This window comes from Notolepis coatsorum, assembly GCF_963971535.1.
Source record: "Notolepis coatsorum genome assembly, chromosome: 3".
Taxonomy (NCBI): domain Eukaryota; kingdom Metazoa; phylum Chordata; class Actinopteri; order Aulopiformes; family Paralepididae; genus Notolepis; species Notolepis coatsorum.
This window is the reverse complement of record NC_140167.1, coordinates 91907988-91935813: the sequence shown is the minus strand read 5'-3', so window position 1 is coordinate 91935813 and position 27826 is coordinate 91907988. Positions and strand designations below refer to the sequence as shown.

Genomic DNA, 27826 nt, shown 5'->3' with positions numbered 1-27826 from the left:
TGTATCGTGTATCGCCGAAGGGTCAGAAAATATCGTGATATCATATTTAGGCCATATCGCCCAGCCCTACTGCTGAGCCATTTTCAGTAGTTTATTGAACATTCTTGGTGGAAAAAACAAACAAATTGTTACCGTACTTTTCGCACTATAAGCCGCAGCAGCTAAATTGAATGATGTGTACATATATAAGCCGCACTGGACTATAAACCGCAGGTGTTTTAATGTTTAATTACCATAATGTAAGAGTTCGTGTACAGAGGGGATTGTCGGGAAAGAGATGGCTGTTTGAGGAAGCTCCCATTTTTTAACATTTTTGTTTAAACAGTAACGGTAGCTAGGTACTAACGATAGCTACTTAGCCAACACTAGGTAGCTACGTTAGCTCACGGAACGATAGCTACTTAGCCAACACTAGGTAGCTACTAACGTTAGCTCACGGAACGATGGAGCCAACACTAGGTAGCTACTAACGTTAGCTCACGGAACGATAGATCCAACACTAGGTAGCTACTAACGTTAGCTCACGGAACGATAGAGCTGACACTAGGTAGCTACTAACGTTAGCTCACGGAACGATAGAGCCAACACTAGGTAGCTACTAACGTTAGCTCACGGAACGATAGAGCCAACACTAGGTAGCTACTAACGTTAGCTCACGGAACGATAGCTACTTAGCCAACACTAGCCAACTGCTGCGAAATCGAATGCCAAACTGATGATATCAGATGTTGATATCAGGAGCTATCAGTAGCTACCCAGCTTGATAACATTAGACAATGCCTCATGTATTAAACTAAAGTGAATAGTCGACTGGGTCATTTTGTTTAAGGGCGTTTTCACACCTGTAGTTTGTTTGCTTTGTTCCGATTCAGGGAGACACAGGGACTATAATGATACAATGTTGCACTTGTCCCTTAGTTCGTTTGTGTTCACACGGCTGTGTTAACAGCGGACCAAAACAAACGCACGCGCGAGCAAACTGTCACTCATTGGTCAGATTTTGGGGTGTGCCCCCCCTCCCCCCCCCCCCCCCCCCCCCCGTAACCCTGAATATCCGTGTTACATTGAAATCAGGGAGGAGAGAGCGGGGGGAGCAAATGAATGAATGTGGATGAGAGCCGTGATGTAAATCGGCCGATTTAGTTCTGATCGATTAGGAATGGGTCGCGCCGTGTTCAGGAAACTCAGGCGCATATTCAATCATGTCTCCAGCACCCCCACAGCCGTATCTGCAACCACTTACATCAAGGCTCTCATCCACATTCATTATGCTCCCCCCGCTATCTCCTCCCCGATTTCAATGTAACGCGGAAGTGCAGTGGTCTATAGCGCGTTAACTTTACCGATCTAGCTGCCTAAAGACTACAACCTGATCCCGCCCACAATTCAATGCGAAAGCGTCATCATGCAGCGCGTATACAGTACGGCAAGTGAGTTGTGTCGGTTTGTTAAGTCGATTGCATTCTCACAGCCTACGAGTCGCTTCGGGTTCGGTTGGAAGTGCGCCGAGACCACCCTCTCTAGGTGGTCTCGGCCCGCTTGTTTTGTTCCGCAACAGAATGCGATTGCTGTGTTCACATATGCCAAAATTAACCGAAATAGGGGCTAAACGCTCCAGGTTTCGGAACAACAGCTCCAAACGAGCTAGGTGTGAAAACGCCCTAATGCTTCAGTTATGTTAAAAGAGGAGCTGCTCATGCACTCGACTGTGAGGGGGAGGAGGAAGGCTCGACTGTGAGGGGGAGGAGGAAGGGCAAGGCATGCACTGCTGCAGCAGATTTACGAGTCTGATCTGACGGTCACAGAGCTGAGGGAGCGAGCCCAGTTAGCTGTAAAAATCCATAGATTAGCCGCACCGTTATATAAGCTGCAGGGTCGAAAAATGGGGGGAAAAGCCACGGTTTATAGTCCGAAAAGTACGGTATTCATTATATAACCTCGTTCCCAGTTTTATCTCCGTGAGATAAAGCCTGGTAAAGACAGGGACGCGGGAAGTCAGTCAAAGTTTGGGGTGCTGAGATAACTCATAATATAACGTCATATGCGCATCATTCGTGATTTTCCATTCATTTGAAAGTTCAACATTTTACACTACAACAGACCGCAAACTTGAATACCGACATGTGGACAGTTCACACACGGAATGCAGCAGTTCTTTTCCTAATCAGAAGACGATTTATTGTGGATTTAGATGCAGCAGGGTAGCAACAAGCCACTTAACTTTCGCGCACTGCGCACAGGATTGTATAACAGATGAATATACATGAATAATCATAGGCATCTAACAGTCAGCACTAGTGACAATTTACACATTTTTGTGACTGAATGAATTGAACACACAGCAACCATATTAATAACGAGTAACTGGACTTTTCTCTGTGACGTCGGGCCGCCAGCCGCACATACTATTGTTGTGACTAAGATCAAACAAGTGAGCATGCATGGCGCAGGAGAGATAATAAAAACATATTTGCTTACCTTACACACATTGGTCGCCAAGAACGAGTTACGCCATTTTTGCCCGCCATGCGTTGAACGCCAAGAACGACTTACGCCGTTTTTGGGATCAATATTAAAATTCTTTGACATGGCATTCATAATTCATCCAGCCAACCTCCGGACTGCAGCGGGACCCTGTATGAGATTGCAACTAGGGATGGGTACTGAATTCGGTACTTTTGAGGTTCCGAACCGAAACACGTCGGTACTACCGAGTATCGAATCAAGTGAGAAACCGAAAAAAAAATAAAAAAAAAAGTTTTTATTAATTTTTTTTTTACTTCTTTTTTTTTTCTTTTTTTTTCTTTTTTTACTTTTTTCTTTTCATGTCAACGTTCACACGCACAATATATGCTTACCTAGGATTTGACTTGATTCAACAACAAAGCAGTCGGAGCAATGACAAGCCGAAAACTGTCGAAATTGTAGTTATTTGAAGTTTGGATTTTTTTTTACGACTGAGGTAGGTAAATAAAATTTCTTGAGACTAAAGTACCGAAAAAAGGTACCGTTGGGTACCGGTATCGGTTCAAATGTGAAAGGTACCCATCCCTAATTGCCATGCCTCAATACCGCCGCCTGGTGGATGGTCGGGCGAGTTACACTCTCGCCAAAACCGGAAGTGGCGCTGGTGCATCGAGGAAATCCCTCCGGCAGTAATATCTTGTTACGTGGATCCAGACAAACACTATAGTGCATTTGGATCGCTTTCTAAACTTAATAATCGATATGATTTCTGCGTTTATTGCACCATACAAACCGGAAATGGATCTAGGAGATCGGCGTCAAATAATTGGGATCTTTTTCCTCCAGTCTCATCGGCGAACGGTAAGAGGACAGTAACGTTATTTTCAGCCCGATTGTTTATTCATTTCACTGCAAACCATCTGATCAATATATCAACCCATACTAAATAAAGCAGTTACTGACGATCAAGGAATTATAAACGACCCCCCCCCCTTTCCTTCACGCATGATGAAGCATAATGTACCGTAATTTTCGGACTATAAGCCGCGCCTTTTTCCCCATTTTTCGACCCTGCGGCTTATATAACGGTGCGGCTAATCTATGGATTGTTACAGCTAACGGCCACTAGGGGACCTCCTAAATCTATGGATTTTACAGGTTACAGTCCACCACCTTTAACTCTATGGGCTCTATGGCCGGTCAGACAGACAGCGTAATGAAGGAGTGGCTGAATGAGTGCTACGTCAATCGCCCTGGAGGATTCTTTCGCCAAAAAAAAGCTTTGCTCGTTTTGGACAGCATGAGGGCCCATATAACAGATTCTGTGAAAGCAGCCATCAAGAGCACAAACTCAATTCCAGCTGTGATTCCTGGGGGCACAACGAAGCATCTGCAGCCAGTCAATCGTGCGTTCAAAGTGGCACTACACATTCAGTGGGAGGCGTGGATGACTAGCGGCGATAAATCATTCACCAAAACTGGTCGCATGCGAAAAGCAACTTTCACTCAAGTTCGCGAGTGGATCCTGACAGCGTGGAGGAGTGTCAAAACATCCACGATCACCAGCCATCTCTTTCCCGACAATCCCCTCTGTGCACGAACCCTTACACATAATTAAACATTAAAACACATGCGGCTTATAGTCCAGTGCGTCTTATATATGTACACATCATTCAATTTAGCTGCTGCGGCTTATATTCAGGTGCGCCTTATAGTCCGAAAATTCCGGTATACCGATCATATACATTTGAATTTTTTAATATAGCGTGTATAGGAAAGAAACGCCAATCGATAAGCTATCATGCGTCAGGGCCTATAACGATAGGTTATGAATATAACCGTAGTTCTATGAGTACTAGTGACGCTCAACGTCATTCTGCACATATCTCGCTCCAGTGTATATGCACTGAATAAAAACTTCACAATGTACCTTTACATACCAACATCCGTCTGACCACACCCCCATCTGCTACCTACATAAGCAGGGGTGGGGCCACACACTCATCTCCTTCTCAAATCATTTCACCACAAGGAAAGATAAGGGCCGCAGTGGCGTCTAGACGCTGAGCGTCACTAGTACTTATAGAACTACTATCGTTCTATATCGTACTAGCTTCCGCTCAGCGTCATTCTTCACAACGGGAGCTGAGCGGGAGCTTGAAGCTTGACAAATGTACCCCACTGAGGCCCCCCACAACCATCAGAACCGGGGAGGACCGAGCCCCCTGACCCTCCCTAATGGAGGATACCCTCCCTATTGGAGGACGGGAGGGAGACGGATCCGACCGTGCGAAGAGGAACTCGAGCAACTCAACGCACAGGGTGAGCAGACCGTGGCTTGACCCCACGACTACGCACACGCACAAACCCGCATGCCACCAGGGAACGAACGGAAGGAACAAACCTTGTTACCGCCCCCAAAAAACACGGGGTCAAGAGCAAACTCAACCCCGTGGCAAGGCCGTAGCAGCGGAGTGCTAAAGGAAGACCCAGACCCACTGAAGGGACTGGATCCCCCCGGAAAAAGGGGGCCCGGAGAGGTCAACGACGCCACAGTATCAAGACCTCACCAGGCGGTCACTAGTGACACCGCCCCCCACATCGCCAGCGTATTCGGACAGGGCCCATCCAAGAGCGGGCCCTTCCCCCCACTAGCACGCCGCCTGGCACACTGACCCTGGCATACTCAGGCAGTCAGCACGGCTGTAACTCGAAGCACTCAAGAGGCTACACTACAGCGGGAGCAGGCAGCGCACCGGGGAGACGACCTCCAGAAGAGGTCGATCCCTCAATCCAGGCAGCAGGCACTTGACCCGAGCCTGGAGCACTGCGGACGAGACAGGCGCCAAAGGGGTCAACTGAAAACAGCACCCCGGCGGAAGGGGCGTATGCTGGCATTGTTGCGCACCATGACAAAGCCTCCACCAAAAAAACCCGACTCTCCAGAGGGGCCGATGCAGAGAAGGCTGACATGATTGGCAGACGTCATGAACGTGCAGGGGCACACTCAACCGGGTAACCCGGGAGTTGACTCCGCTCCAACACACCAGGGAATCAACCACCCTCTTGGTACCACATGCGGTGGTTGTTCCTATAACCCCTCAAGAAAAAACTCAAACACACCTGCGGGCATACACTGGCTATACCGCAGTACAAGTGTTTCAGTTTTCAAAAAGGGGTTATCCCAGGCCTACGGGTCAACGAAAACGACTTCGGACCGGGCCCGGCCGACCGGGACGTACACAGGGATGCCAGAGGAGTACTATAAAAACCACCTCAACAGGCCCCTCTCAGCCATGTGTAAGCGGGAGAAGAGAGGGGCAAAGAGAATGGAGAACCAAGCCCCTTTATGACAGCTGTCTCCATAACGCCCAACCCTGTGACACCCGGGCCGACCCGGCATTTTTCCCCCTGAAAAAAGCACAAGTCCCTCAGGGTACCAGAACAGAAGATCTGCGTCCCCGGCGGACAACGGGTTAACTGACCTGAACCAGCGTGACCAGACTCGGTCCCGTGCCCTAATCACGCCAACATCCCCACTCCAGGAGAGGGGGTAGGTACGCGTGTCGATCTAAACATTATAGAGGGCGCCACCCAGACAGTCCCATCTGTACCGCGCTCAGTGGCCCACCCCAAGGGTGTGAGACCCCTCTACCTATGTTTTGATCTATTCCGTTAACATCCCCCAAATATGAACGAGAATTCGTCGAGACAAACCTAGTAAACTGGCGCTCTGAAGAGACAAACTCCATCCCAGTTGCCCTATAAAAACGCTGTTTTAATAACGAGCAACCAAGGCGCACCAGCCTCATGCATGATTCCTATCAGAAACACCCAGAGCCAGCACTATGTACGCGTCGAGACCCAAAACACATCAATGGATAGTCTAACAAGACACCAGATACCGTTCCTCCAAGCCGCCTGGGGAACGACAAGAAGCCGCTTTTAAATTTTACCTTTTTCAGAAAAAGAAAAAATTATACGGACATGGGTCCCATGCGACGCGGCTGAGGGAAACACCACCCCGTCAACCACACTTCATAAGAGGGGACGGTGAGCGACGTACCCCTATGACTGGGGGAAACCCATGACTCAACGGACCTATAAGGCGAGGAGTCAGGGAAACCATAAACAATACCCCGTCCACCTACTCCAAAAAGGAGAGGATGGGGAACCCCCAGAGAGACTTCCCACGCGGGCTGTATAGATTGAAAAGAAATATTGCAACATTGAGCTATGTAACACTTGGGTTAGGACTCTCCGAGGAGGAGGCTCTGAACCAATACACACTCAATAATCGAATTGAATCGAATACACATACAATAGAGCAGAACTCCTTTTTGAAGTTCTACTCATCTTGACAATCTGAGGAGGAGGCTCTGAAACTCTGAGGAGGCTCCCTCACTGGGAAGGAGGGTCCGAACTCACAGAAGGCACTTCTATCTGAGAAGGAGCTTCGTGAGGAGGAGCTCTGACAACTCCCTGAAACAGATCCATAACATGGAACCTGAACAACTCACGGAAGTCTTACCAATAGAAACGCGCTCAGTGACGTACTCTATGGCGGGGGAATTTCCGAGGTGCACAAGCCCAATCTTTCAGGGCGTGGGACCAGGAAACTCCCCCTGTACACATGTGCTTCTGTGGGCCAAAACCTAACCCAGTTGTAGATCTCAACGACACACACAACCCTTCATCACAACAAAAAATGGCAAAAGTACACTCTTACTACAGAGGAACGCCGTTTTTCATAACGAGAGAGACATAAGTCCTTGATTACGTATTGGCCACAGGCCTTGCTAAGCACACATGATAGTGACCAAACAACCTTTTCCCTAGGAAAATAATCGTTTCTCAAGCGGAAGCACAACCCCAGCAGCTTAAGCTGAGGGTTACATCGTATCCCCACAAACACAGTGACACAATATATTGTAAACAAACATGTCTGAGAGGAGGGGGGGAAGCCCCAGGGAAACCGGGGGCGTCACCCCTCCTACCTTACCCTTGATACGACCAGGTTGAACAGGTACCCCTGTTAATATGTGAACATGCTGTTCATTGTCATCACAGGCTGAGAAAAGGATTCATTCCTCAATCACATGTCACTAAGCATAGCTTCACAGGTTAATTAACCCACTTAGTTGTGAGTTTACCCACGTTACAAACGTTACATGAACACACATGTTCTCATCACAACTAACCAGTTCATTTTTACACATGTAAAAAACAACGCCGATTTTCTTTTTTTTTGATCCACTTTTTCTCCCATTTTTCTATATTTTTCTCCCATCCCAATTTCGTATCATCCAATTCAACCCTCCCCTGTCACGAACGCTGTTTCTTGCCTCCCACAAGCCGGCTGCAATGTGGACTAAGTCATACATAGCACAAGTCCCCTCCGGTACTTGAGGTAACAGCAGTCGCATCTTTTCACCTGCGCAGCTCGATCTCTCAGCGTCGAGGAGTAACGCGTGGGAGGCTCACGCTGCCCCCGACACTTCCTGATTCTACTGCGCAGGCGCACCAACCGACTTGTAGGAGTCGCTTGTTCACAACGTTCGATCCCCACCCTTCAGTTTTCCCTCCCCGTAATACGGCCAATGTGTATTACTGCGGACGACCAGCTAAACTGAAAACAATGTGGAGAGCTGGATTCGAACACGCGAATCCTAGCGTCTCCACACTGGTGGCGAGTGCCTTGCCCACTACACCACCTAGCCGCCCAACAACGCCGATTTTCTATGGAGAGAGAAGCTATACCAGTGACAAGACAATTCAAGTCAAGTAATTTATTTATATAGCACGTTTAAAAGCCCAAGAGCCAACCAAAGTGCTGTACAATCAGAGCTTAAAATCAATGTCCTAATATAAAATACACAAATACAAAAATATAAAAAGGCACAGCAGGACAAGACAGTACATTCAGAGAGTAGGACAGTAAGACAACACACGAATAGGGGAACACAAAGTATAGTAGCACACAGGGGACAGAGGAGCATAATAAGAGATACAAGAGGGAGGGGGCAGGATAAAATTACATGGGAGTGTGTGAGTTAGGGTGTGGGAGAATCAGGGTTTATTGAAGGCCAGGGAATAGAAGTGGGTTTTTAGACGGGCCTTAAATGTCTCCAGTGAGGGGGCAGATCGGATCTCCAGGGGAAGCTGGTTCCATAGCTTGGGGGCCACGGCCTTGAACACACAACACGCGTCGTATCCTCAATGTATTGCAGCAACACACGTTTTGGAAACATCGTTATTACAAAACATTTAGAAGGGAAGGAAAGAAGAAGTGTTTAAAGTCCGGTCAGGACTCCTACCTCCACCCTGAGCGCAGGCCGAGAGGACTGCAACACTGGTTAACGGGACACCGAAGTCGAACCCGGCATCTCCTGCGTTGTTGACAAGGGTAATGTCCGCTACGCCACCCAGCCGCCGTTCTCCATGTTGACAAAGTCCTCGCTGACATGGCACCCGGGTGTAGGGTCGACTAACATCCTCTGTCAAAGATGACGTCGTAGTCAGAGTGTTTAAGGCATGTTATAGTCACAGTAACGTTCAACAGTGTAGCATTATTAAGCTAACAGCCGCCCGACTGATAGCAACAAGCTAACGTTTCCTAGCCTAGTGAACGCAACAAGCTAGCGCCGCAGCTAACAGCTGACTGGCTAACAGTAGGCCACAAACTAGCACGCCAGCTAAGCAGCTATCACCTGAACTGTACACAACGACATAACAAGCCACACTTCAGACAGGCCGCCGCCTGAGTCCCTCCTCATCCTAAGAGAGAAGAGAAAAAGAAATGTCAAACACAGTTTTCAACGGTGATTTACCAGACATACAGCGGAGTCGGCTCAATTCCCATACGGGCTGCAGCCGACTTGAGCATGGAACTACCGATAAAGAAGATCCATGCCCACATTTCCTCGTGCTTTAGGGTGTACTTCCACATTCATGTGAAAGATGGGGCCTGCACGGGACCGAGAAGCATCCGCTTGTCCAGAGAATCCCGGGTTCAACCAGGTCTCGGTCGCGGCCCACTAGTTTGACCATCATGGGCGTCAGACCAAGATCCTCCGTCCGCCGCCTAAGAAGCCGAGCAGAGGACCCCAATCTGGGGCCGGCCTTCGTAAAATTGTCAGCTAACCCCCATAGCACTAGCAGACAACTAGTGCTCGCAAGCAAAACATTACTCACCCAGCTCGGAAGCAACCAGTTTCTCACAACAGCCGGTGCCTCCCACAGTCCAGCTGTATGACCGGAGGTTCAATACCTAACCAGCCGCAGCAAGGAGGACTGCAGGTGGGGAGTATATCAGCGACGTGAGCCCCTAATACGAAAAAGCCGGTGGAGGTCAGAATGATCATCATCTTCCAGACACTCCAGTGACGAAGACATTATCGCCGTATTTTCTCGAAATGGTGAGAGAGAAAATAAAGATAACGTCAACGTATCTCCTTGTTCTTCCTTTCTTCAGATAAATACTTCCTCCATTTCAAGTGATTGGTATACAGGCACTCTCTTGGGGTGAAATTTGAGAAGGGGATGAGTGTGTGGCCCCACCCCTGCTTATGTAGGTAGCAGATGGGGGTGTGGTCAGACGGATGTTGGTATGTAAAGGTACATTGTGAAGTTTTTATTCAGTGCATATACACTGGAGCGAGATATGTGCAGAATGACGCTGAGCGGAAGCTAGTACGATATAGAACTAGTTTTTGGAATTACAGCAGAAAACCTTAAAAACATACTTATATTCTAGACGGTATTAACACAACAATGTATGAATGAAAAAATATAACGTTCCCACATCCTGAACAATAGATAATCAATGTTGAATGGGCCATAGTAATGTCAATATAGCAATACAATTTTAAAAGTTATAGCCCTGCAAAGAAGGTAAACATCTCCATAGGCTTTCAATGGTGGCAGACTGGGTACAATGATGGGCACAACCCCCGGCGCCGAATGTGTTAATTAAGAAGACGGTAGAACAGCGCCAGTTGTGCTCATGGGTCGTGGAAATAAACTCCCTCATGATAACACGAATGTCCAGTGAGTCCAGAACTTCACAGACCGAAAGGCCAGCTCTAAAACAACAGTCTGTGCAGTATTTTGGTATTTGGCAACAACTTGTTGTGCGAGCAGCGCATTAATCTGTGTTCATTTTAATGCTGCCAGTTTGTTGACGGCCTCTGTGTGTTGATGGGACTTCTCATGCTCCCTAAATCTCCCCGTCTTTCGTCAGTTGTTAAATCCTCGTTAGCTAGCTGCTGGTGCTGAGCTTCCGACGTTCTCTCCTCCGGGTTGCTAGAGTGACAGCCTGTCTGTGTTCTCTCCTCCGGGTTGTTAGAGGGGTCTGTGTCCATCGGCAGGGACTCTGAGTCGCCTGTATTTCTTTTTTTGCCTTTGGGCTCATTATTATTAAAGAAATCAGATATTCGTTTTTGAGACATTTTCTGAGACACAAGTAAACACACTACTGTTATTCAACCTCAACGGTGACGTGTCCTCATACTTCGCGCAGAAATCCACGTCACGTAGTAGGCGTCGGCGATGTGTGTGTGACTGTCTGTGCGCTGCAATTGTGCGTCAGACTCAGATACACAGAAAATATCATTAAATAGTGGATTTCAACCATTTTTATACTTCTTGTTGTTTATCTACGTTTACATTGTTTGTCTTGTTTTTAACTCCACTGACACTTTTGCCAAGATCATTGTTTTAATCTTGACTGTTCTGTTTTTATGCCCTGTAAGGTGACCTTGGGTGTTTTGAAAGGCGCCTCCAAATAAAATTTATTATTATTATTATTATTTAAAAAAAATACATGTTTTAGACTGCTTACACTAAAATGCTGCATCCTGCATCGTTTAATTTGGAAAATTCAATGTGAACTATACTGAACAAAATATGCTGCCAGGCAATCTTGACTGATTATAATGATGCCTTTAAATCACCACAGTCTGAACAGCATAACGTTTCATTAGGGATTAATTCTAGTTTTTGACGTTTTCGTTTTTTTATATACTTTTTAGACATGTAAATCACAACTAAGAAATATGGCAAATATACTGTAATAATAAATCTCTCTTTCTTTTTCGCTCAGCATTCAGGGGTGACAGAGGGCTGTGTGACTGTGAAGTACAGCCTGGCAGATCAGCCCTGTCAGAACCAGCACCGCTTCACCCTCAAACCTTCAGAGGACACTGGGTAATTGCTCTTCTCCACATAGCAACTTAAAGGTGCTATAGATAACATGTATCCACTAGATGTCGCACTAGAGCACCAGCATGTCAATTATCCAAACGGGTGCATTCCACCATTTTCTGTTCAAAAATATGTTTTACTGTTAACACATTCGGCACCAAACCCGAGATAAGTCGTGTTAACTCGCCATGCGTTGGACGCCAGACCCGAGATATCTCGGGTTTTGGTCGTTTTTTATTTTATTCGATATTTTTATTCATTATTCATCCACTGACTTCGGTGTTGCCATAGGAAAGGATTTTGAGATAGCCAAAGTGCAATACCGGCCGCATCCTGCCAGATGGCAGTGTCGCCCACTCTTTGAAACCTTATATCTAAACCTGTGTTACACTCGAATGTCTCGGGTGCTATATTTAGACGGAGCCGAGTAAATCGCTTCATCTGACCACTTCGAAACGCATCTGGCACACTCTATCCATAAGTTGTGCCAAATTATGTCCGGGACCAGATGGACACCAATACTGGAAGTCGCGATCAGACAATTGGAATGTTCTTTTTGGAATACCTCTGACCAAAGGTAAGGACTTTCTGACATCAATTTCAGCTTGATCCAACAATGTTTGATATCGATCCAGCTGATCAGCTTCTGTAGTGTTCAACACGAATGCCGTTACTGGCCATCAAAGCATAAAAAAACGACCCCCCCCCCCCCCCCCCCCCCCCTTTCATGCATTCATGATGAAACATAATACCTATTATATACATTTGATTTGGAAATAGTAGCGTGTCCAGGCAAGAAACGCCAACGCTTATAGTAGAATACACGTAGCGCCCTATAACTCAGCATTTAAGGAATTATCCCTGATCACTCCTAAACTATACTTATATGCACCACGGGATAATACGCGGACGTATGCATGAAAAAATGATCTCTTTTTTGCATGTTTGACGGAAGAAAGTCACTGTCAAATGACTATACTGCCCTGTCAAGGCTAACCGCAGTAACTCGAAAGAAGTAAAAAATTTGTGAAATTGAACTTGTCAATAAATGTTTTGTCTTGTGACCAAGTTTCAGATGTTAATGTCGCTCAGTTTTGGAGATATGGGGTTTTAAAAACTGCAGTAACTACAAAATCACACTCAAAACCCAGGCAGACCGCAGTAACTTTCAAACAGTGAAACTGAGAAAAATGGCTTTAAAGTTTTTTGACTTGCCATCCAAAACGTGTTATAGGTAGATAGATGATAGTACCCAGATTTAACATGTATTAATGAAGTAATCTTTAGGCATACAAAAATATGACGTAATTATTTTAATTAACCCCAAAAAAGCAGATCTGCTTCTGCACTCTGCTGCACGATTTCCTTAAATAATTATACAGGTAATGTACAGGCAAAGTGCAGTAACTTCAAATACAATGTTGTTTTCCCTCCAGCTTTCATAACTTAACCTAGCCATTTTGAAAATAGTGGGGCGGCATAGCTAACCTATTGTTCAATTTGTGATAAAAGCACCAAATTTGGTACATATTTAGCTTAATATATTTAGAAAATATATGGATATTGGGGCATTGCAGATTGGCATTCTGGTGACCATGGTAACCATTTCCAAAAATGGCTGCCAGCAATTACTGGCATAGAACACTTTGGCCACCAAAGCTATTGTTTCCATGTTTTTAACACTACAAATAGTATTTACATACAACTTAAAGTGAAGAACATGTTTTATTAATATTTTTTCATAATTATTATATAAAAAATGTATTTACTTTTTTTTTTTTTTTTTTTTTTTTATTGTAAATAAACAATTTACAAAACAGTATCAAACTTTTCCCCCTAACCTAACAACAAACAATGACGCGACACTGGAAGATAGGAGGCGGCATGAATATATACAGAACCAATTAGGAAGACAAGAAACAGCTGGGCCTAGAGGCTAGGATACAAGAACACTAACGCAATGAATACATGAGGAGTGGACTAGAGCAATATTACAGGGACAGAAATAATACAACAAGACAAGGACACTAGACTAACAGGCAGGGATAATAGAGACACATAATAATAGGCAGCAAGGTCTTGAGCCAGGCAGGGATTAAACATTGTGATAGAATGAAAATGAACGATGACAACAACAGATTGTCCAGAACGGCGTAGTACCGCAGATGAGCACATGATGGTGCCAGAGGATAAATGTCCAAAAAGTTCAGATCCTGACAGTGTCTGATAGCCGAGGGGACAAAAGATTTGGCGTAGCGGTTGGTCCTATTTGGTGGGACGTCATAACGGCGGCCAGAAGGCAACAGTGAAAACCGCTGAGACAGAGCATGGGGGGGTTGATTAGTGATGCTCGTCCCCTTCTTGACCACCTGGTCCATCCAGAGAGAACATGGGTCTCTCTGTTTTACTCCCAATTATTTTGGAGCACACTTTCACTATGTACTGTAGCCTGTTCCTATCTTTAATAGACAGGCCACTGAACCAGCAGATAAAAGAAAAAGTTAGGAGGCTTTCAATAAAAGAACTATAAAAAGTGCTTAGGATCTTCGCACTAACATAATGGGGACCAGCCACGAGTTAACTCGGGTTTCGGTGCCATGCGTTGTGGACCAGAGCCACAAGTTAACTCGTGGCAAGTTGTTATTGTTTTATTCCATATTAATCACCGTATCAACGTCCCCGATCGACTCTGCAGATCTACCCGCATATCTGATTTCCGCAACATGCAATACCGGCCAGATCCTCTTAGGGGCGCCATCGCTCCACTGCAGTATCATTGAGGGCGAATGGGGGGAGGGGAAATGTACTGTCTATGGGCGTTTCATATGAGCCTGGATCCCAAGCGACCATCCTCCACCGTTGATCACGGTTCAAAGTGCAGATTTCAGCCTGGAATAATGGGATTTATGATCAGCCAATGGACATCGATCTACCAGATGCCGATGAATAATGGGGAAATGCTGCCGGCGATCACATGGGCTGACGGTAGGACACTCTTCACCCAAATTACAGCCGGATTAGACATTATTGTAAAACGCAAGCGATCGATCAGTGAATGTGGCTACTTGAGCGCACACTGTATTGCTAATCAATAATACTAATCGGCGTCCCCCGCCGCCCCATTTCATCCATAGATGCTCTGTAATAGTCCGGATGCTAAGCAGTTTGATTTATTTCATTCGTATATATACAACAGAAATGCTGTTCGATATAACGTGACTAGCCTTTAGCCCTATAAATAGCTTTCCAGAAAAAAACCGAGACAAACTGTGATAAAGCTTATATTCACGGCGCTATAAAATGACAACCAACCGATGGATTTTTATTTTCTTTAAGCCATTATGAAGGCACAGTTTATGCACTCAAGTGACAATGAGAATGGACAGATAGCAATACTATAAAGTATATAGCTATACAAAAGTACATCGGTTTGTTTACAAAGCGTTGTCCTCCAGCCACATATTAGATGGCGAGGCCCGGTCGTCAAAGTGTTAAAAGAGTTCAGCTTTCTCAGCAGGTAGATCCTCTGCTGACCTTTTTTAACAATAGACTCTGTATTTAAGTTGAACTTCAGTTTACAGTCAAACACAGTTCCCAGATATTTGTTCGATTCAACAATCTGGACGTCCTCATCGTGAATTACACTAGCTACACTGGCTTGATGATCGGGGTTGTGTCTGAAGTCAATTATCATGTCCTTAGTCTTAGAGACATTGAGGTCCAAGTAATTCTCATCACACCCATTCACAAAGTCGTGAAGTACAGGTCCATGATCAGTTTCGGAGCGCTGCAGTAGGGATACCAGGACAGTGTCATCTGAAAACTTAACCAGATGCCTTTGGTCATGAAGCGATCTGCAGCTGTCCGTGTACATAATAAATAAAAGGGGAGACAAAGCACAACCTTGGGGGGAGCCAGTGTTGGAAATCGACATGTTGGACATCTGCCCATTGACAAAGACCTGCTGGACCCTCTCAGTGAGGACATTTTAAATCAGCATGAGAAGCTGGTGTGGGAGACTAAAATAAGAGTCAAGCCTCTCAATTAAAATGTGGGGCTGCATTTTATTAAAAGCAGAGGATAAATCTGCAAATAAAAGTCTAGCATGAGCTCCAGGTGTTTCCAGGTGTTTATACACAATGTCCAAGATGAAGAGCATAGCATCCTCCACCCCTTTACCTGGCTGATATGCGAATTGAAGGGGATCTAATTTACCCTCAATAAAAGACATAGTGTTTTTTAAAAACTTCTCAAAAACCTTCATTGCTAATGAGGTAAGCGCCACTGGTCTAAAGTCCTTCAATTCTTTTGAATCTTTTGACTTAGGGATGGGTATGATGGTTGACGTCTTCCATAATGTGGGGATCTGACCTAGATCTACACACATCTGGAAGAGTCTAGAAAACACCCAACCAAGCTGATCAGCACAGTGGTGCAGGGTGCGCCCGCATATCGAGTCTGGGCCAGCAGCTTTTCTTGGTTTAACCTTTTTAACAAGCAGGTCTTCACTCTCCTCTTCGAATGGGTTGCCCAGTTCTTCCATTACATTGAGGAGCGAGCAGACATCTTTTCTAAATTCTTTCTGCACACTTGCTGTCTGATCATGGTGGAACACCCCATCTTGTCTTCCCATGAGCTGGTGAGCATCTTCAAAGTCCTCAATCAGCACTGCAACCTCAGGGCCAGCTACCATCCACCGTCTGAGGGCACTAGGGTTGTCTGGAAGACCTACCACCCCTCCATCACTCTTGATGCAAGCATTATTTTGCTCATGTGCTTGATCAATGGGGATTGGCGAGAATACCTGATTGGTCTTCTGAATGGTGAAATTGCCTACATTCAATTCTCTGGCAACATCTGGGTTTCTTGTTGGTAGTTCAGTCATGTCACGAAGATGAACGGATCCAGCGGGCATAGTTCGTATGGTCCAGAGCAAAGAACCAGGGGACGAGTTCTGTCAGAGCATCAAGGTACATGCTGAAGGACTGCCGCAGGGATCTCACATAGACCAGTAAACACAGCTCCAATGCCATGACTGTTGCCCAGTACTGGAATTGAGCGCAGCTCTCCTCCCTCCTTGAGCACCATCAAACCCGAAAGGCGCATCTTCTGTATCTGTATCACGGTTATTGTAGGCCCGATACTACAGGACATATAGTGCAGCCACTGTGACTTGGTGGGCACGTCAGGTGCGAGCAACATGTGCTCCACGCAAGGAGTCAGCAGTGTCTGCTGTTTAGGGCTGACCTTCGAAGCTTTTTTTGGCAATCGAAGCTTCGGGGGCCGAGCTTCGATATTAATTCGAAGCTTCGAAATTTTCTTTTAAAAAAGAATTAAAAAAAATATTTTTTTTTAATATTTTTTTTTTTTTTTTTTTTATCTTATGTTGTGGGACTTGTACAGCACTTTCGTAAACGTTGTTGTTTTTAAATGTGCTCTATAAATAAAGTGGGTTGGATTAATTAATTAAGTAGCCCCTTTCGTGACTGTGACGCAGCCAACAAGGTTTCACTCGGCTGTGTGATTTAATTCAAGGTGGATCGCTGTTGTCGTTTGAACAACTTCAGATTTCATGGGAACTACCAATCCCCCAAATCAAGAATGTTTAAGATGAATGAAGTAAGATTTTGATTATTTGAAATATGGCCTGTGTAGACTAAACTATGCACAGAATTATGTCAGTCTACAAGGTCCGGATTCTACATGGTCCGGCAATGTAGACCTTGTAGACTCCACTACAGACCAATTATCAGTGAATGTTCATGCATTTTTAAGAAGGGCAACTTCCACAAAAAAACAAAGAACTCACCAAAACATCTCAGTAGCACCTTATCTAAATGTTATATTTCATATATGGAGATTCATATTTATTTATGTATTGCATGCATTTCTACATTTTATTTCCTATTTTGTTTATTCATCCCAGTATCTTTCTTTCTTATGTGTGGAATTCTACAAGGTGCGCACACACACACACACACACACCTACACACACACACACACACACTTACATTTAGTCATTTAGCTGACGCTTTTATCCAAAGCGACTTACAAGTTCTGTACGACAAGACAGCAAGAAGGGTACAACTCTATCAGCTGAGTAACAATGTTCATCAAAGTGTTGCGTGTTACAGTGTAGGTTAGTTTATTAGGACAAGTGCATGACAGTAAGGTTAGTCACGGTTAGATTTTTTTTTTTTTTTTTTTTTATCATTTCAGATAATGGTTGAAGAAGTGAGTCTTTAGTCGACGGCGAAAGATTGGACGGGATTCGGCTGTCCTAACTGGGATGGGTAGTTCACACACACACACACACACACACACACACACACACACACACACACACACACACACACACACCTACACACACACACAAATCGAAGTAAAAAAAAAAAAGTTGAAATTTTTTTTTGAATTTTTTTTTTTGAATTTTTTTAACTTCGATTTTTTTTTTAATGTTCGAAGCTTGTACCATCTAATCGAACGTTCGAAGCTTCGAAGCATTTAAGACAGCCCTACTGCTGTTGTGATCTCTGCTTGTACCAGTGCTTCAACCCAGCCACTGCCTTTCAACCAATCACCCAGGGTCTTCAGAGCTGCCATCTCTATATGCAGGCCGCCAAACATCACAACAAATTTGTCTTCCCCATACATCTATGGCCACTTCCACTGGATCTGCTTGGCAATAGCATACAGGGGTTGATCAAATGTTACTACTGGTGTCTGCCCAGAATTCAGATGTTGAACTGCATTTCTGACTACATCCATGGAGTGTTTGATCATTGCCACTGTGTGGGCACTCTCGTGGAACAGGGGTAGTAGGGCACTTGGGCAGATTACTTTGGGCAAAATTCTTCTGCTCTGTATGACAATAAATAAATGAATGATGATATGCTATTTAAAACCAAAACTAAGGCCTCAGTATGAGTTTAAGACGTGAACATGGTCATGTTTGTTGAAAAAAAAAAAATAATAATAATAAAAAAAAAATGTCGATCCCGATCTTCGGAAAATCACGTGATCGGCCCCGATCCCGATCACATGATTGGATCGGAACATATCAGGGTTAGTGGGATCTAGATTATACCCGTTATTGCATGCAAATCCAATGGGATAGGAAAGTTTGACCAAGCGCTGGTGGCTATTTTGAAAAATGCCTGCCACGGCCACCAGTGGGCTAGTTTGTAACGCCCCAATATCCAGTTTTGTTCCCAATATATCTATCAACACATCTGCCAAATTTGGTGCTTTTATCACAAAATTAACAATTGGTTTGATATGTTGAGCTATGCCGCCCCACTAAAATGAAATGTAACACTTGAATATATTGGAATGATGATGATCCAAATAAAATGGCTAGGTTAAGTTATGAAAGCTGGAGAGAAAACATTTTTTTTTTGGGGTTAATTAAAATAATTACGTCATATTTGTGTATGCCTAAAGATTACTTCATTAATACATGTTAAATCTGGGTACTATCATCTATCTACCTATAACACATTTTGGATGGCAAGTCAAAAAACTTTAAAGCCATTTTTCTCAGTTTCACTGTTTGGAAGTTACTGCGGTTAGCCTTGACAGGGCAGTATAGTATTGTCTCCATAGCTATAATATAGAATATAGATATAGCTCTCCAAACCTAGTGACGCACAGTGAAAATATGTTATGGAAACGTGGCACGTTTGTGAGAATGGGTTTTAGGTGGAGCCCAATCGCTGAACACAGGAGAAGAGAGAATGGAGCGTTTTAGGGTATTTTAATATTGTTCCCCAAGCAGACAAGTTTGACATCAGGAATGTGCAACAGACAGGGTTAGAATGTTCTTGGGGGAATGAGGACAGGTGCACTCCAGTGCATCTGTGGGCAGAAGACACAGGTCTGTGTCGCGAGAGAGCAGGGGCACTCTTTGTGTAGCAGGAGGTGTCCAGGCTGGAAGGTTCACTGGAGCTGGGGTCCTGGGCACAAGAGAGACAAGGTTAGAGCAGTGTTAGATCCTGATTTCTCCACCTCCGTAAGAATTCGACACTTCGACACCGTGAAATACCTTATGAGGAAAAGCGTTGTTTTATTGCTATAAACAGAACCTCATAATCAGATGTTATCAGATGTTATCAAATTGTATCGTCCTTGAAGAGTCTATTTTTTTTTTTTTTTTTTTTTGGTCTTTTTTCCCCCTCCATTTTCCTCCGATTTTCTCCCATCCCAATGTTAGTCGTATGCCAATTCCCAGTCCCTTCCTGGTCGCTGCGCACTTACCCCCCACAGTCAGATCATCTGGGAGAGTGGAGGCTACCACGTGCTTCCTCCGACACACGTCCAGCCAATCACCGCTTCTTTTCACCTGGCAGCGCGGATTCTCATTGAGAGGGCGTAGCGTGTGGGAGGACCACACTATCCCCTTCACGTCCAATCCGCGCTTAGCAGGCGCCCCGACCGAACTGTAGGAGTCGCTGTTTACAACGACCCGGACCCACCCCGCCAGCTTCTCCCACCCTCTGATACAGCCAATTGTATCAGTGCAGACGGCCAGCCAAGCTGGTGACAACCCCGGAGCTGTGAGCTGGATTCGAACAGGCAAATCCAGCTCAGCTCCGGGGCTGGTGACGAACGCAATCTCCGCTCGGCCACCTAACCGCCTTGAAGAGTCTATTCTAATGATCTTTCGGTGTGTTCGTCTATCGTCCTTTTGTTATTCAGTCCAATAGTGTTCAGGCCTGGTCTTTAGCCTAACCCTCCTCGCGTTAGCCGAAGCTAATGGTGATGTGGCATTCTCCCCCCCCCCCCCCCCCCCTCCTCTCTGTGATGAGAGGAGAGAGTGTCTTCTGTGTGATCTCAGTCCTACTCGCTCTTGGTCAGATTCTAGTCTGCCCTACACCCGGAAACACCGTTCGACTTATAGATCTTCGTCGTAACAACGACGGCCCACCCCTTTCTGGTTGTCATGCAACGTGTTGTCATGACAACTGCGTTAATAACCTTTACACACATTTCACGTTTCATTAAGATGAACCTCTCTCCCTCCTGCTCTGGGAGACACTCGCTCTTATCTCAGATGTTCTTACAAGGAATGTCAACAACCATTCTCGCTGGCAGTGTGCCTCACAACAATCACCCTGCTCTACTGAACCACCGTCTCCTGCTTCCACCGTCCGCATGCACTTCGACCTCTCTGACCCGGCACCGTTTTAGCTGTGGTCACTCCCCCCAATCTATACATCACATACATTGAAAAAGCACCCCAAATCCTTCAGCAGGGAATAATCACAAGAGAAGGTCGGTCTTCAGGCTGAGTCGTTCCTAGGTAACTAGAATAACACCACGACGAGGTCTGGTCAGAATCTGCCGGTAGATGAAGTGCCTTGCTGATCAGGGGATGAGATACAGCTGTGTGGAGTGAGGTGCCTGGCAGCGTGTGAATCAGGAGATGATGTGCAGCCGTGTTGAGTGAGGAGCTTGACAGGGGGTGAAGGGATGCTGCCCATATAAGGATGTGAGGCTTCCGTTGTGAATGTGGGAGAGGATGAGGAGGAGTGAAGAAGGTGTGTGGTGAATGTGGAGGGAGGATGAAGAGGAGTGAAGAAGGCTCTCGCCGTGATTATGACAACGTTAGCCACAAGGACCCGACTAATCCCTGGCGCTGAATGTGTTAACGGCCACAGACCAGTGAGATTTCAGTTTGTAAGACAAATGGGAAAGATTCTGGCCATATATTATATTTATTATAATAATATAATATATTGTTGTTCTTATTATATATTGAGTATATATTGAACTTCAGAGGTTCAGATACTTTGATATTCAGAAATAAATATATCGGAAATATCATTTTAGCAGGTGTTTTGACAATGTATATAGACATATTCATGTATCCAAACATGAAAAGTGATATTCCAGGTAGCCCTATTATAAGTAGAAGAAGTGCGATAGCATCAAGTCAAATAGATTTATTCCTAACCAGCCGACAGCTTGGAAAATGCTCTCTTGTGCTCTCTCTCTCTCTCTCTCTCTCTCTCTCTCTCTCTCTCTCTCTCTCTCTCTCTCTCTCTCTCTCTCTATCTCTATCTCTATCTCTATCTCTATCTCTATCTCTATCTCTATATCTCTCTATCTCTCTATCTCTCTATCTCTCTATCTCTCTATCTCTCTATCTCTCTATCTCTCTATCTCTCTATCTCTCTATCTCTCTATCTCTCTATCTCTCTATCTCTCTCTCTCTCTCTCTCTCTCTCTGTGTGGGGTCCTAGGGTGTTGTTCATTATGATTGATTTTTTTTTATGTTAGACATGTCTCAACTCTTAATTTCTGCCGTTACTAAGAGTTTGCGTAATGTCACTCGGGTCGCTCGCCTTCATCTTTTCATCCATCTGGTTCATGATGACAAAGGGCTTCAGTGCTTTTTCCAGTGAATTATGGAGGCTGTGCTGGTGAATGTCCTCATGGCTGTGCTGGTGAATGTCCTCATGCGTGACAAAATGTCACAGGTTGTTTGTCTGTTCTATTATGAAGTTGTATGATCTGTTCTATTATGCAGTTGTATGTTGTATGATCTGTTATATTATGAAGTTGTATGATCTGTTCTATTATGAAGTTGTATGTTGTATGATCTGTTCTATTATGAAGTTGTATGTTGTATGATCTGTTCTATATGAAGTTGTATGGTCTGTTCTATTATGAAGTTGTATATTATGAAGTTGTATGTTGTATGATCTGTTCTATTATTACGGTAAGTTGTATGATCTGTTCTAAATAATAACAAAACCGCTGGTCTGCAAGATTTCAAGGGAACCCTGCTAGTTAGTCTGTCCATTGCTTCAAAATGTCTGTTTCCTCTTTTTTTGCTTAATGCACTTATTTCTCATTTCTAATGTACCTAAAGCAAGTCTCATTATGGTGCAAGCGTTTTAGTGTTAAAGGTACTATAGATAAACATTTTATTTAGTGTAATAATTTTTTTCTTTGACTGCCGAGCATCTTGCTTATCTTTACAGCTAGATTGCCAGCTTGATAGTCGTTTCCGCGGTCGTTTCACTATGTTTGTGAAGCTGTGTGTGTGTTCTGTATTATAGCTGTGGATACATGGTGTGCCTCATTTTGACACACGCTACTTGTAGTGCAACATGGGACAAATCTTTTGTTTCTACATGCTGTAGTTTGTAGTTTATTACACGCTAAACATCGCGCATTTCCAAGAAAATCCAGTATTTTTTCATAGATCGCGAGATAAAACGTGTTATGTGCAATAAGCCCAAACCGTTCTGGTTGATTCCCTGAAACCCCAAATACTCCCAAATCAAAGGTATATGACATGTATATATGTACCTCCACAAAATCATCAAGGGGGGGGGGGGGGGGGGGTCGTTTTAACTCAAAACTGTGATCGTGTTTGCCGAGCATGTTTTTCGTCCGGTGAAACACATAGAATGTACCTTACCTTAGCCAGAAGGTATTCCAAGAAGAATAATTCCAAGTGATTGCATCGCCGTCGCGATTACCAGTGTATATGTCTATACACGTTTCGATGGTCAAATACGCTTAGGCAACGGAATTTCGAGGCGATCAATGTGAATTTCTGTTCCAGCAGGAGGAGGGGCCAATACCAAGAAAAAAAAGAAAGTGAGGCTCTGTATCAACCCCAAGCCATTGCAGTTCAGACACGGACGATACCGCCACCTGGTGATAGTCGATTGGCATTGCAATTCAAACATATACAAACGAGCCAGGGATGCGTCTATTCTTTCCCCAATACATTTCCAGTTCCGCGTTCGCGTTCTGCGATCTGATTAGCCACGGACGTTTCTGGTGCGATCTGATTGGCCACTGACGTTTCTGGTCATGTGACATGTGCGCCCCAATCGCGTGACGCGCCCATTTCCGCCTCGAAGAGCAGCAAACTACCTAACGCCTAGTTTATCACTGGTTAAGCTTAGGCGACTCTTTCGAAGTTGGTTAAGGTTAGAGTTTGGAATCAGGGCTGGCGTTCTATCGCCCTGCTCTAAGACAAACTCTAACCTTAACCAACTTCGAAAGAGTGCCTAAGCTTAACCGGCGAAATAACTTGCCGTCACACGATTGGCGCGACCAGAAACGTCAGTGGCCAATCGGAGCGCAGAAGGCGAACGCGGAACTGGAAATGTATTGGGGAAAGAATTCAGGCTCCAGGGATGGCTAGAATGATCCGGATGATGATTTAGAACAGGGATCAGAGGAAAAATATCAAAGGATCAAAACCCGAGATATCTCGGGTCTGTCAGCCAATGCATGGCGAGTTAACCCGAGATATCTCGGGTCTGCCCATTAACCCTTTCACTGCCACACCACAGAAAGTTAACCCTTTACTATCTGGTAGTGTGGTAGTAAAGGGTTAACCTTCTGTCGTGTGGCAGTGAAAGGGTTAACCTGCTGTTGTGTGGCAGTGAATGGGTTAACCTTCTGTGTATTGTCGCAGTGAAAGGGTTAAACGTTTGGTAGTGCGGCAGTGAAAGGGTTAATGAGTTAAAAAATAAATAACAAGCTTTTAAAAAGGTGCGGAATGAAAGTACTGCTTTCCCCCCCATTTTTTTTATTTTGTTGAAACCAGAGGTTCTATGTAGGATTGTTAGTAACTGTCTAACTGCATATATAACTGTTTCCACTAGAGGGCGCTCTAGGCGGAGCCACTCAAGAACACCACCAGGTGGCGAGTATAAATGGAGATGTCTCCTCCTACTCTACCTCTTTCCCCCCAGCCTCTCAGTGAGAGGAGAACTCTAGAACTGCTGCTCATACCATGTGAATAAATAAACCACGTCAGTTAAAGGCTAAAGATAGAAACCATGCCTCTTGACCACATTATTGTCGCCCTATAGCCGGATTCTGTCAACAGGTTATGGGCCCAGATAACGCTGGGGCGAAATAATAAGGGTAGCAAGCTTAGCTAAAGTATAGGCTAGGTTAGCGCCGGGACCACCGCGTGGCTAGACGCTAGGCCAACAAGAGCTAAAGCTACGCCTACCATCAACGAAGAGGATGGAAACCAAGGGAAGGAGCAAATGGCCCTCATTCAATGGAAAAGCAGAGGACTACGAGCTCTGGGAAGAGCGCATGCTATGCTGCATGCACGGTGCGGGACTGAAGGAGACGATCCTGCCAGCCCCCACGGGAGACCTGACGGCGGAAGAGCAAGCCCTGGACGACCAGCGTAACGCAGACGCATACTGTGAGTTAGCGCCACTGCTCGACGACACCAGCTTAGGGCTGATATTCCGCGACACTAAAGACAAAGGCAGAGAAAGCCTGGAGGTGTTGAGAGAGCATTACATCGGGCGAGGAAGACCCCGAGTCATGGCCCTCTACATAGCACTAACGGCCCTGAGGAAGGGGCACACCGAGACTGTGACCGAATATGTCAACAGAGCGGAGCAGATCACGACGCCATTGAGGAGTGCAGGAGAAGCACCAAGCGATGGGCTAATGATGGCGATGATGATGAGAGGACTACCGGAGCTGTACAAACCGTTCACACTCCTGGTAACACTGTTCAGTGGACATAGCGCTGGGACAGTTCAAGGCCAAGTTAAGAAGATACCCACCCAGCCGCCGCGGAGGCGGGAGAGAGGGTGCTAAAGGGCGACGCCAAGGGAGAGGACCAGGACCACGGCGGAACTGGCGTGTTGGCGATGCGGAGAGAAAGGCCATCGGAGAAGCGACTGCACAAATCCACGGGGCACACAGACAGAGCGTGCATGAAGAAACACGACCAGAGCCCGCGATACGCGCATGGACAAGATGGCGGCCATGGACGAGACGGCAACCATGGACAAGATGGCGGCCACGGAAAAAATGGCGGCTACGGACAAGATGGCGGCTGTGGACAAGATGGCGGCTATGGACAAGATGACCACTGTGGACAAGATGGCGGCAGCGGACACGATGGCAGCGACGGTCGACGTGAGACGGATCGAGATGACGCCCGGAGAATAACGGGACAGGAAGACTACGCTTTCGGGGCGTGGACGGCGTGCATCGCCGGGCCGGCACAGCTGCAGCGGGCCCAGAGGAGGGGACTGATCGTGGACACAGGTGCGTCGTCCCATGTCATCAACGACAGGAGTCTGTTCAAGAACTTTGACAACACTTTCCACCCGGAGAGGCACAGCATGGAGCTGGCAGACGGGAGGCGCACCTACGGGTTGGCGCAAGAGAGAGGAGACGCACAGGTTTGCCTCACGGACAGTAGGGGGCGCCGGCGTACGGTGACGTTAAAGAACGCTCTCTACGTACCATCGTTCCCACAAGGACTATTCTCTGTAATAGCTGCTACTGCAAGCGGTGCCAAGGTATTCTTCGATAAAGGTAAACATTTTCTTGTAGAACCTGACGGTACACGGTTTGACATAGAGATGTACCAGAGAATATATTATCTGCAAACGGAGTGTAATGACAACGACCAGTGTAATGATAATAATGATATGTGTACCGTGACGGCCAGTCATGATATTCAGACATGGCACGAGATTATGGATCATTGTAATTATGAGGATTTACTGAAACTGCAAGCAGTGACAGAAGGCATGCACATTGAGGGTGAAAAGCGTAGACCTGACAAAATTGTGCAGTGTGCAAAATGAGGACGTTTACTCAACCGAGAAACAGAAATCCCACAGAAAAAGTAAGGGTACCATTTGCATTAGTTGACACGGACCTAGCCGGTCCAGTAAGCAATGAGTCCATAGGAGGCTTTAGATGTGTACAGTCTTTTACAGATGTGTGCACAGGGGCAGTGTTTGTTTACTTTCTCAAAGCAAAGAATGACACACTCCAGGCCACGGAGAAATTCCTGGCAGACGTAGCCCCTTATGGTAACGTAGGATGCTTGAGGTCCGACAACGAAACCGAGTTCACAAACCGAGAGTTTCAATCACTGTTGAGAAGGTACAAGATAAGACACGAGACGTCACGTCCATATCCCCCACACCAGAACGGAGTGGCAGAGAGGGAATGGCGCACCCTTTTCGAAATGGCTAGGCGTAAGCTAGTAGATAGTACCTAAGAGCCTATGGCATTATGCGGTGCAAGAAGCCGCTTACACCAGAAACAGGTGCTTTAATAAGCACTCGGGCACCACCCTGTATACAGCACTGACAGAAAAGAAGTGTAATCTAGCCAGAAGGCACCGATTTGGATCAGTGTGTTATGCGTACCTGCAGGACAGGGGAAAGCCCAAGTCCAGATGTGTAAAAGGACTTTTTGTAGGACACGACAAGGGAAGCCCCGCTTTCCTAATTTATCATCCCGGTAAAGGGAGAGTGCAGAAACACATGCTAGTCGAGTTTGTCACAAAGGCAACATGTGAGAGCGAGACACAGACAGAGGAGCCAGAGCTGGACTCCAGAGTGAGGTGTGTAGAAACAGAGACACATCAGCCCAGTGTACTTAGTACGTCGTGCAGGCAGACAGTCAGCCACCCCCGGAGGGCGGTGACGAGGAGCACCCGAGGGTGACGTCAAGTGCCCCAAGCAGTGGGAGGTAGGCCTGCCACGATAACACATTTTGCTGGGCGATTAATTGCCCCGGAAAATATCGCGATAAGCGATATTATTGCGACCGGTTAGAGATTTTTTTTTTTGGATACATGTATTTCCCAAAACTTTTATTTTGAAGCCCACCGCTCCGTCTTTTCCGGTGTTTTAGACTTTTATTTTGAAGCCCACCGACCGGACCGGAAGTATTGTTGTGATTATCAGGTACTTTTTTAGTCCCTGCTCTGTCGTGGTTCCAAGCGAGTAGAAGTGAGATGCATGCATCTTATTGGTAGAAGTGGTACCAGAAAAGTCACGTGAAACACTGCAGACCACTGGTCAGAATAGAGACGCGTCACTCGTTGGAGAGTCTGAGGGAGTCTGAACGAAAACAGAACGCTGCCATCTTTAATGTCTCGCATAGGATTTCATAATCATTATGTTTGCAGCAGGCACAAGTGCAATAAACAAAGGATACAGTCACTGTGTATTCTGCCTCATTTATTGATTAAACAAAACCGACATCAACACAATTTGCCACCGAGCGGAGAGTTTAGTCTCGCAAAAAGATTGCTGACTTGTTAAGGCTTGTTGTTAGGTTGGGTGCTAATGTTGTGCTAGCTTTTTAGCATGGCTATCGTACATAGCGTGATCAATAT

The 27826-nt window shown here is 45.6% G+C and overlaps 1 protein-coding gene across 3 annotated transcripts in view; it reads left to right on the top strand.

Annotated features, from left to right (window-relative positions):
• LOC311224639 (von Willebrand factor A domain-containing protein 5A-like) overlaps positions 1-27826 on the top strand; it is a 147376-nt gene that overhangs the window by 101178 nt on the left and 18372 nt on the right. For all 3 annotated transcript variants that reach the window (XM_084309708.1, XM_084309707.1, XM_084309706.1), the window contains exon 13: positions 11570-11673. In XM_084309708.1, the coding sequence (XP_084165834.1) occupies positions 11570-11673 (104 nt within the window). The remainder of the gene's footprint in view (positions 1-11569; positions 11674-27826) is intronic.